The sequence below is a fragment of the Papilio machaon genome, chromosome 13 (genome assembly GCF_912999745.1).
Source record: "Papilio machaon chromosome 13, ilPapMach1.1, whole genome shotgun sequence".
Taxonomy (NCBI): Eukaryota; Metazoa; Arthropoda; class Insecta; order Lepidoptera; family Papilionidae; genus Papilio; species Papilio machaon.
In genome coordinates, this window is record NC_059998.1 from 3,769,021 (window position 1) to 3,781,461 (window position 12,441).

The following is a 12,441-nucleotide window of genomic DNA, read 5'->3' on the forward strand; positions in this document are numbered from 1 at the left end:
GATAAATTCATATATGAAAAAATTTTGTTTTCTTTCTGGAATAATCTTATTCATAATATTTTATAAACCTTACTAATAATTCAATAAATTAACAACTCAACACTAAAAATATGTAGCTTGTTTTGACATCTGAGATCTAGATTTCCTTTAGATGCCTAGATGTCAAATCAAATGTGTGTGACAAGTGATGATAATAAAAAGTGATAAAATTTGTATAAAGTACTCTTTTAAATTGAATTATATATGCCATAATTATGCGTCACGCATGCAAATAAGTAAGGTTTTTTTCTTCATCTAGTATAATTCACACAAAAACGTGTAAAAATGGATACCAAAGAAGTTGTCGACCACTTGGTGGCTTTAAAAGTTATGAGACTCACTAAACCTGCTCTGATAAGTCCCAAAATAGTAACATGTGATTTTAAAGATTTACCAGGAAATATTTTAAACAATTTTTTGAAAGACGATGCGACGTCAGTGGTGCAGATGGAAACTTTAGCGGCAGGTCAATTTCTCTTATTACCTCAAAGTTTTGGTAACATTTATCTCGGAGAAACATTTTCATGTTACGTTTGTGTACATAATGAGACCTCGCAAGCTGTGCAGAGTGTGTCTATAAAAGCTGATTTACAAACAAGCTCACAGAGGATTCCTTTATCAACACAAAATCAATCTCCAGTGATGCTGGATGTTGATGAAACATTAGGTGATGTTATTCACCATGAAGTTAAAGATTTGGGCACTCATATTTTAGTATGTGAGGTAACATACATGTCAAATTACAATACACTAGCCTCATTCAGAAAATTCTTTAAATTTGAAGTTATGAAACCATTGGATGTCAAAACAAAATTTTATAATGCTGAATCTGACGATGTCTTCTTAGAAACTCAAATACAGAATATCACCTCGGGTCCAATAACTCTTGAACAAGTATCTCTTGAAAGCTCTCAACATTTCTCAGTCCAATCACTGAACGAAGTGGACAAAGATTTATCAGTTTTTGGTTATGTAACTTTACTCCAACCTCAAGAAAGTTGCCAATATTTGTATCGTTTAACACCAAAGGAAACAATTTCTAGTGAAACTAAACACATAATAGCTCCGAAGAATATAGGAAAACTAGATATTGTCTGGAGATCAAACTTAGGAGAGAAAGGGAGACTGCAAACCAGTCAGTTGCAAAGAATAACTCCTGATTATGGGGACATAAGGCTTTTGTATGTGGATTTACCCAGTAAAGTGTCTGTTAATGAGCCATTTGATTTTAAATGCAAGATAGTTAATGCAAGTGAGAGAACATTAGATTTAATATTGAAATTACGTTCTCTCCAAGATTCTAGTCTTTTATGGTGTGGGATATCCAATAGGAAGTTAGGGCCATTAGAACCAGGTGGTGTCAAATACATTGATCTAACTGCTCTACCAATAAGTACAGGCCTACATGTTATTACAGGAGTATCACTAGTAGATTTATTCTTAAAAAGAACATATGATTATGATGACTTGGCGTCAGTTTATGTTTTTTAGGTAATAAGCAATTTTAAACTAAAAATGTGGTAATGAAAATTTCTATCATCAAGCCTTTTGCAGATCTTCAATTCCTTTGCTGTGTTTCATGTATTAGTATAGGTTTTAAATTAAATAAAGTATATATGTTGTATGTATTGTATGTTGATAATATTAGTAAATATTTAAACATTATACAATGGAAAATATGATATCAATTAAAAATATGTAAATTAACTTTAAAATTAAACCCTATAGTTTCTAAGGATTTGGTTTATCCAAGCTGTATAAGTTAAATATTTTAATATGTTATTATTTAAATTATAATTTTTTAGCCTTTACAGTAGTTCTACAAATATCTGTTTTTATTGAATACAGTATGTATGTTCTTTCTTCTTTCTTGTAATATTTACTTTGTAAGTTAATGTGAAACTGTATATTATTTGTTTATTTACGAATTTAAATTAAATACTAGTGGTATCCATATTTTTTTAGCAAATTTTGTTTTATTTCTATTTTTTTTTTTGATATAGTCCCTTTCAAAAATATATTAGATTTTGCTAACTTGAAAAAAAGACAGGAAGAAGGAGTAAAATGTAGTGTGTGGCACTTAGCTTCAGCCAAGGTAAAATGATATTATTGTTACCTATGTTTACCAAATCTGGTGACTCCTAGCTCGAGTAAGATTTTTGCGCAATAACTGTTTTTATGCAGAATCAAATGAATGCTAACTATTTTTCTGAGCAAGAATCTAGAGCTATAAAAGTTATGACAAAAAATCAACATGTGTCAACTGTCACTGTTATTCAATTAAAGTTTACTGAAAGTTCACCCATCTTGCATCCATCACTTTTACTCGTAAATCACCATCAACGAGGAGTCGGAATAGGGGAAACTAGTATAAGCTTTATGAAAGAAGATGGTTTTAATCAAAGAATATAGAATTTGCATGCCTATGACTGTCGAGGAGGTAACATTTTTGTCAAAATCATTAATATAAAAATTCTGTTTAAAAATTGCAATGTTACAGTTATATGCGTTTCCAATTTAGTCAACGTATTTGCATTTTAATTTTAGTACCGCATAGGTCAACTGTATATGATAGCTCGTCATAGCTATGAACAATCAAATAATGGCGAGGGCGTGGAGGTAATCGCCAATGAGGAAGTAAATGACGAGGCTAATGGAACAGGACAATTTACTGAGAAGAGGATACATTTATCCAGGTTCGAGCAGCTTTCAAAAGCCTAAATAATTATTTATCATTATGTTTAGCACCATAACATCCTTTCTAATTTATATTTTATAAGAAAATATGTTGACCACTTAACTGTGCATGCTGTGAAAACGGTTTTGTGAATTATGTTGTTTCAGAATTTCTTTTTAATGCCAACAATTCAATACATATTTTTACTATTAAACCTTTTTACTTATTAATGTTAATAACTTATGTGCATGTTCTTTTACAGTCACCTTCCTTATTGGATCCAATCTTTCCTTCCAAAAATATTTTATATAACAGAAAAAGCATGGAATTATTATCCATATACAATTACGGGTAAGTTCACCCCTTAAATATGTTTTAACATATTTGTGTTCTTTATTGTATGAGTTATTAATAATTGATAATATTATTTTCATGTTCAAATCACATCTGAATACCTACAGAGTATACGGTATGTAATTTAAAACTATTTTTGCAGTACTTCTTTTATTTTTTTATTTATATATTGATTTCTTTTTTCAGTGCTCTTTTATACCAAAATTCTCAATTTCTATTCAAACAAGATATGAGGATAATAATGGAACATCAGAAAATGTAAGCTAACTTAAATACAGGACAAGTTTTTCCTTAAAATGTATGAATTATACAATGTTACATTGAGGTACTTCTTTCAGTGTCTTGGTTTGACTTCAGAAGAATGTGAATCAAGGCAAATTGATTTTATAGATATTGCATACGATGAAATTAAACCACATCATTATAAAGAGGCGGAGGATCCGAAGTTTTATAAATCAGAGAAGTCGGGCAGGGGACCGTTACCTGAGGGCTGGATGCAAACACAACAACCCATTATGTGCTGTTATAAAAGTGTTAATGTTAAATTTGAAGTGTGGGGCTTACAAACAAGAGTAGAAGAGTATGTACAAGGGGTATGTACAGTCAAAATCTGTTATAACGACATCGAAGGGACTACTCATATTGAGTCGTAAAAACCGATAGTTGTAACAACCGGTGAGAGGTATTAATAGGAAAGATATGTATATTCATGTAGGAAATTAAACCGCATTTTGTTTACTTCAATACAAACGTATAATATAAAAGAACAATGTCATTTTTCCATCATTTTTGTATGCATAAAGTCTGTAATTTTAGTTTGTTTGAAACACTTCTGTCGTGCATACACATTTTGTAACTCACGTTGGATTTTAATCAGCGTATCGTCACAATTTCCCTGCATGTGGAACTCTTCATTAAAAAGAACAATCTTTCGTAATACACTAACAGCATTAAGACCGTCAATCAAAGTTGGCACTGTAAATTGTTCTTCCGAGTCTTCCTGTTCATTTTCGCACTGACAACAAACTGACTAAAGAGATATGACGAAGCGGGCCTTGAGGCTACGGCATGCATTTGTTTGTTTCTAAGAATTACAAAAGACCCTAAACTTTGTTTATTTTTACGATAATAGCCATTGACTATTATACTGTGCCAGATGTGGATACTGTTACCTATTCAAATTGTTTACAATACAGCTGAGCCGGTCGTTCTACAGATATAATTCTCCGAAAAAATTAACCAAATGTAGTCGGTAATGCGGTATGTCGTAGTAAACAATGTCGTAAAAACCAATGTTTTCGATAAAGCGGTCATATAACATTCAGCCAGGACCTTTGATTTTGGTCAATGTAACCGGTATGTTGTTCTAAACGATGTCACCATAAACGGTTTTGACTGTATTTAAAAAAAACAATCAATTTTTTTTTATTTGATCACTGATTAAAATAACTTTATGCACTTGTAACATTAATAAGTAAGGTAATTTAGTATTATATAACACTACTAGCTGTCGCACGCGATTCCGTTCGCACGGAATTAAGAAAAAATGTCTTCATTAGTAGCCTATGTGTTCTTTCAGACTTTGTTCTACATCAGTGCCAAATTTCAGCAAGATCTGTTGAGCCGTTCCAGAGATACCTTCAAACAAACATCCATCCATCTATCCATCTAAACATTCACATTTATAATATAAGTATGATTAGTTGAAAAAGGTCTTTGTTTGTTTTTATGTGTTTAATTTTTTTTTAGGCTATTAGAGATATCCTTTTACTTGGCCATCGGCAGGCATTCACTTGGATGGATGAATGGTTTAATATGACTATTGAAGATGTTAGGAATTATGAGAAGGATATGCAAGAGAAGACCAACATGAAGGTATATATCTTGATCATTTTCATTACAAAAACACCCATCCAAAAACATATCTCCATACCTCTTATCCCCTTTGAAAACATAGAGATAGCTACAGTTGAACCTGGATAAGCAAGAAACCACTATAAGCGAGATCTGGTCCCTACAGATAATTACCACAAGCGAGAAATTCTGAGTTGAGAGAAACCTCTTCAAACAAGATAAATATCATGGTCTCTTAGACTCTTGCTTATCCAGGTACAACTGTATGTTTTTCTAAATAGCAGGTTAAGAAAGATTGTATTTGATGTGTATAAAGCTTATGTTAAAATACTTTAAATGTTTTCAGATAAAGGTTTGCTTAGATAATGCGGAGGAATCAGAGAAAGCGAAGGAAACATCACAACCCCAAACTCCAAAGTCTCCGAAAACTCCAAAAAGTGGTTCCAGTACACCATCAGCTGAAGGCAGGTCATGGTTCAACTGGTCATGAATTATTTCAAACAATAGTTAATTAGATCTCAATGTAGTAATAGGGTTATGTTTCGACATGTGTTCAACGGTTGCCTTGAACCAAAGAGCAAGGAAAACTAGCTACCATTCGGTTGAAATCCGACCATAAATTAATATCAATAAATTTATTTTTATCTTATAGAGCTTTGTTCATCCATTTGCGCAATTTCCTTAAAAAGGCGTACTAAGTTTTGTGTTCATATAATAATATACAGATTATAAATTACAAAGTTTTTCGTTTAATCCTGAATGGGATAATAAAGTTGGCACTTAATAATCTAAGGATGCAGTTTCATTAGTCGTTATCACCCAAATGCAATGTTCGAAAGATTTTTGTTCATGTATGTCGTAGGGTCTGCACATGAGAACTGTATTTATTAGTTGCTGTGGCTCGTTTGCGTTGAATATTTTTTACCACGTATACTCATCATCCCCGCACGACGTTTGTATCGACCGAGTTACGGATTAATGAAATTGCACCATAATAGAGTACCAACAGGCAGATGAATGCGAACAATATGTTCCGTTCAGAATTATAATGTATTTAGTAAAATTACAGGGTAAGTACTAACTCGTGATTTGTATCAGTTACCATCAAATGTACTTTATTTTAAATTGCATAGTATTATTTAGAACATTGTCAATTTAGGAAGTATAGTTATTTTTTTTTTTATAAACACATGGTTGATGTTTCTGTTGTTGTTACTAACATTTTTATTTAGGTACTCTGTTTATTTATAAATAATTTAAAATAATCAGTTATATAGGCCTATCACTCTTATTACGATGAGTAATGTTAATTAATTCTGTCACATATTACTGTGTTCTCTTTTTTATAATTAATACGTCAAATAAAGTATTTAACGCGATTTAATTTTAGTTCTTCTTATATTACTTAAAATTGTTTTGTTTATTAGGATATCAGAAAATTTGGTTCACAAAAAAATATAGTATTTTAAAGTATTAGAAATCAACTCTAATTTCCATGTCATCAGTGTGTCTAAAATAAATATAATTTTTGATATTGTTTTCAGAACCGAATGGAAATTTCGGAACTTTTTTTTAATTCAATTCAATACCAAATATTTAAATTTTCTGTGATGCGTGCTTTTATTATAATTTATATTTAACTGAAAAATAATACAAATTAGTTTGTTGATATTTTCTGCAATAATTGCAAAATAGTTGTACTCAGCAAGGGAACCAAATTATTTAATTTTAAAATTTTGTAACATTTAAATTTAGTTTATTTAAAATAATAATAAAATAAATTTTTATTGATATTTCTGATTACGTTATTTCTTTCATGTATTTTTTAATTATGAATAACTTTTATATGCCTACATTCCGAATGACGTAATCTTTTTTTTACCATAGAAAATATGATTTTTCTTAATATAATTAGTATATCAAAAGATGAAATTGGACATAACAGATTTTTCAAAAAATATACATAGTTGCACGGATATACCCATGACGAAGCCCGAAATAATTATAATAAATTTCACAAAAAACATAGTATATTTAATTAATAACTATATATTGTTATATTCATATATCTCATAAATATTTGAATATCCTAAGATCTATATGTCCAAGTGCCTAAATTATAAGTTTCACCTCGCAGTGTTGTGCGTCTTAGAATATAGTTTATGTGAATAAAATATAGTACCCTATATGTTTAAGTAAATTGATATTGTTGTTTGAAAATATACTCGATGTCACACCACTTTTGGTCTTATTTATTTCTTTTAACATTGATTCTTACGTTAAAACCGACTGTGAAATTAAAGCAAGGTAAAAGAACATTTACTACATTAACATTTAATAAGGTCGTCGTAAAGCAGAAAATCTAAATAGGCTGAAACCTAAAAAGGTTCTAAAGAAAAAGAAAAATTATGTAAATAATAATTAAGGTATGTATAGGGTGTCTCAGTAAGAGTGCACTTTTTAAAATTGGAATATTTTTTTTTTCGTGCAAGTGGCAAGTCTGAAATTTTACAGTTGTCACCTCTGTTTATTCCGATTATTAAAAAAGGTGCGCTTTTCGAAAGAACAACGCGTTATAATTGTGAAAACTTATTACAAAAATGGGGAAAATTACAGCCGAGAAAGTGCACCTAATGTGTCAACCATTCGAAGAGTGGTCAAAAAATTGATATGATAATAAGAATCCTTTGCGTTAATGTACCGGTCCGTCTCTGAAAACATTGCTGCTGTAACCGAGAGTGTCGCCGAAAATCCGAAAACATCAATACAACATCGTTCTCAACAACTTTAAATAAGTCATTTTCTCCGATGATCCATATGGATCCATGAATGGCTTCGTGAATACACAAAATTGTCGAATTTGGTACTCATAAAATTCTCATGCAATCCATGAGAAACAAATGCACCCCACAACGAGTAACTGTCTGGTGCAGATTTTGGTCAGGCGGCGTGATTGGACCTTACTTTTTTGAAAATGAGGCCGAAATTGCAGTGACTGTGAACGGCATTCGTTACAGGAATATGATAACGGACTCCTTGTGGCCTCAACTGAACGGTATGAATCTGGACAACATGTGGTTTCAGCAGGACGGCGCAACCTGCCACACCGCGAATGAAACAATCGACTTATTGCAGCAACGATTTTCAGAAAACATTATTTCACGAAATTCCGATGTCAACTGGCCACCAAGATCATGCGATTTTTTTCTTTGGGGTTTTGTGAAATCTCGGGTTTATGCGATTAAACCCGAAACAATTCCTGAACTCTGATCGGAAATCCAACGCGTCATCGGTGAGATACAGCCACATATCTGTGCAAAAGTCATGGAAAAATTCATGAAAAGAGTAATGGCCTGTCATCGGAGCCGTGGGGGTCATTTGCCAGATTTTTAATTCCATACTTAATCGGAACATGTCTTCTTTACAATACAATAAAAATATCACATCTCTGTCATAAAATACTTGTTTTTATTTCAAAATGAAAAAGTGCACTCTTACTGAGACACCCTATACAAAAAGGTTAAATGGTAAAGAAAAAAATAGATTAAATATTTGAGTTGTAAATTTCTAATCACATTGCAAATCAAAGCTATGCTGTAGTTCTTTTGGTTATAATTTCCATAGTATGATAGATCCAAGGTAGATGCATACCAATACTCGTGTATACCCCTGGGACGGTTGGCACAGCACAGCTCAATCCGTAACTGCTGATTCCTTGTAGCTTTCCCGCGCACATTAATGGTCCACCAGAGTCACCCTATGTTAAATTAAATTATATAGGAATTTATAGTTTCCATCCTGCTCCTGGCACCGATGAAATTTATTTATATCATATCGCTTTATAGCAGGTTTATAATTTACGCGTTTCTAGATAAATAAACAAGAATTTAAAATACGAAAACCTAATTTTGTTCACACTGGACACTATACTATTAAAGGAACAAATGCAGGGTGCACTGTGACATAAAGTTAGCGGATTATAATAATAATAATAGTTGATTATTATTTTAATTAGTCCCACTGACGTTTGTCAAGTATAGGTGACTTGACGTAGCCTTGAAAATGTTAGCTAAGACAAAGATATATGTACGTTTATAGTAAATTGGTTTAAAAGTGTTTTTCAGAAGTGTTGTTCATCTATACCAAATTTCAGTAAGATTCTTTTAGCCGTTCTGAAGATACCTACTAGCAAACATTCAAACTTTCGCATTTATTATATTAGTAAGATAATACCTGACAGGTGTCCTCTCCATTGCCAAGTGCACACAACATACCATAGTCAAACCTAGGCGCCAGATATAAGCCTAGAATGTCAGTACATTCATCAAGTGAAATTATTTTTAACTTCGCGGCTTTTAAACGATCCGGTAATATTTCTGTGTTTGAGTCTGTAGAACCATAGCCATATGCGATGCATTCACCTGTAAATCATAACTTTAACGTAAATAAGAAATAACTAAATAGCTAACTTATGAGATGTTTTAATTAATAAGAGTATTTTGTGTCTTCTGCAAAAATTAATGGGTGCTTATCAGCAAATTTTTGAAATGTAGGAAGCTTATAATGTCGACTGTTAGTTTAGAGGTGAAAGATGGCATAGAACATCTATACGAAACATACGAAACAACTTAATATAATTTTTTAAGCTTTGTGACTATTAAATATAAGTAAATTAATGAAATAATTGAGTACTGCACTCGTGCGATGGTTTTGTATAAGTCTATATTGTACACATTGTACGAGCTAATTTCGCTCAATGATTTATTGTGGTGTCACAATATGGAAAATTGATTGCATCGTTGGCACTCTTGATAATCCAATCCAAGTGTTGCAGTAATAAATGAGGTTATTTAAATTTGTCTAATTCATTTATGGAGGACTCATTTAGTCCACAGTCCTAATATTTCAAAGTTTTGCGTTTTTACTTTTTAAAAAAAAATCGTATTATCTCTGTGTCTTTGTTACCTGATAAACCAAACGATGTGTTGGGTAATATATTGTCGTCTGACCAACTGATATTGTGCATGTCGAGGTGTATCCGAAGTAATGCGATGTCGTGCGCCCGAGTATATCTGAAACCATATAAAGCAACGCTGAAACATTTACCGCCTTGACATAATATACAAATCTAATAACGATTTATACGCTTAAAAGACTACTAAGTATTTCAAAGAGAAAGTAGAGAACCTCTCTTTTTTCATGTCGGTTAAAAAGTTTATGCTTTTTACATAGCATGTTTCAAACCGACCCTGCAATGCAACAAAATAGTCGTTTCGTCTTTAAGTACTAGTCATTTATCAAGTAACAGTTGAACATAGCACAAGGTAGTACTTCCCTTTTTTAACATTTGAATTCAACTCATACTTGTCATAGTCTGAGTGTTTGATGACTTCCAATACCGAAGCTTGTCGACTATCATCGCACAAGTTGCTGAGTTGCAGCACGTATTTACACGGAGTTTGGACACAATGGGCAGCTGTCAACGCAATATCTTTGGTCACCAGCACCGCCCCACACAAATGGCGGGAACTGTCAGCACGCAACGATACGACGCGAATTTGAGAACCTTGAATGCAATTAAATTAAACATTCTTGTTTAAATAAGTCTTTACATCATCTCACGTCTGATAAGATAGTATAGTTCTCGTATAGCACATATTATTTACCACAATCAACATCCACACCACCAATAATTCGTTTAACTCTATAAGAATCAGTCGTTAAAATAGTTAAACACATCAATAACATTTTTACAGTAATAACGTATTGTATCCAAGTTATGTAAGTAGACATAATATTGCAACGGTTATCTATTTTACGTGCGAAATATTACCATAATTATCTAGTCCATACATTGAATCTTTGCGTAGTTTTAGTCATATAAAAAATCGTGTTATGTTTATCGTTCATGATGGGCTTATGCAACGATAAGTATTCCTGACGCCTGAGTTCGAGTATTTCTCTGTGGGTCGCTTCTCTATTTCTAAGGATCTCAACCTCACTTTGTGACCTTCTTCCTTACGATTTTTCTCCACTCTGTGTGTGCAAGGTGTATGTCTGTCCAAGTTTAAAGTACACAGCAATAGTCGTTAATGGTTAAGGTTGATCTCAGAATAAAAATCGATTTGACAAATCAAAGTTACGGAAATACCCTTGTTTGGCATCTTTTGTGGATAATTATACTGAAAGTAAAAAACAAAATCCTACCTCCTACGTCTTCTTATTTCCCTTTTCTTAATTCACTCTGTAATTTGTTAAATCACTCTTAATTCACTGTATAAATAGTTGAGTATATGTTTAAAATATTCATATATTGGTGACAATCACCTACGAATCGTCATTGCCAATTACTTCAAAATTAGTATGGGATTTTTAGTGTACTTTACGCCCGATATTGCACAAATTTTAACACAAATTTTGTCGATTACAATACGATGGCGATTGTCACAAATATTAGTGCTAGACCTACAGGTGACCTGCTATTTGCTCTTTCTGTCGCTTTTGTTTCGGTTTAAATAGGATAATTCTTTTGAATTTAAATTTATTTAATACAATAGTGATATGAGTTGGCTGACTATATATTGTATGGTACTTAAATTTCCAGAATATTAGACAGTATCTTGCTACAATCACAAAATAATAAAGTTACAAATCTTTTGTGTAGATCGTCGTAGTATTTACTGCGATGGAGTCTGGCTGCGGAGGCGGCGCGTAGGTGTAGGTACTGTGTTAGTTTAAACAGCTTAGCTTGTTATCTATAAATTAATTGATTAATTATGAATCGAATTAATTAATTATTAATAATGGTAGTAATTAACTGAAGTGAAGGCGAAGTTAAGGTACATGGCTAACACATTCAGTGCCACCGGATCGCGTTGCGAAATCCTTTAAGTATGTACTCAAGAATCTTTATGAGATTTAACGTGTTAAGTTATTAGAAAGGATTGCCAATTAGTAAGCTTCAATGTAAAAAAAATCTTGTTCTGTAGAAAAGTACATTTGAGTAAAAATATTTTGCTAGCGTCCTTCGCAAGATATAAAGAACGCTAATTTTTTTATCTTATAAAAAAGTACTAAGTAGAGGACATTCAAAAAAATTGTTACAGTTGACTGAAATAAATACAATTGTTCAGGGTTTACCATAACTATTATCAGTGACTACTAACTCAGAACTACTATCCGTTTACAAAGTAGATATCACAGACCTGTTTTAAGCTATTTTGAGCTTAAATTTTATAAACAAAAATAGGTAATAATGTGTGGCAAGTTTTCTGTAGCAAAGATACGGGTATGTAATTCGCAACAGTGCTTTCATCAGTTCCACCTACATTTATAAATTTTACGTTACCGTATTTCACTAAAAGTGCAATACATTTGTATGGAAGTTGTTAATCATTGGGGAGTGTACAAAAACCATTCTTAACTCGATCGTTGTATTTTTAAAGTTTGTGTATTATTTGAAACAATTGATGCGCACATGATTTTACGCCTACCTACGCATATCCGGCATCTAAAGG

General features: G+C 32.1%; 2 protein-coding genes across 2 annotated transcripts; both read left to right on the forward strand.

Annotated features, from left to right (window-relative positions):
* Positions 1-175: 175 nt before the first annotated feature.
* On the forward strand, positions 176-1,589 carry LOC106717844 (trafficking protein particle complex subunit 13). The gene has a single exon (XM_014511771.2). It carries the CDS (start codon positions 325-327, stop codon positions 1,528-1,530), a length of 1,206 nt encoding a protein of 401 aa, XP_014367257.2. The 5' UTR covers positions 176-324; the 3' UTR covers positions 1,531-1,589.
* Positions 1,590-2,319: 730 nt separating this feature from the next.
* LOC106717850 (cytoplasmic phosphatidylinositol transfer protein 1) lies at positions 2,320-5,528 on the forward strand. Its single transcript, XM_014511779.2, has 8 exons — positions 2,320-2,479; positions 2,587-2,735; positions 2,979-3,067; positions 3,178-3,185; positions 3,257-3,328; positions 3,409-3,663; positions 4,820-4,945; positions 5,271-5,528. Exons 1-8 carry the CDS (start codon positions 2,429-2,431, stop codon positions 5,412-5,414), a joined length of 894 nt encoding a protein of 297 aa, XP_014367265.2. The 5' UTR covers positions 2,320-2,428; the 3' UTR covers positions 5,415-5,528.
* Positions 5,529-12,441: the final 6,913 nt, after the last annotated feature.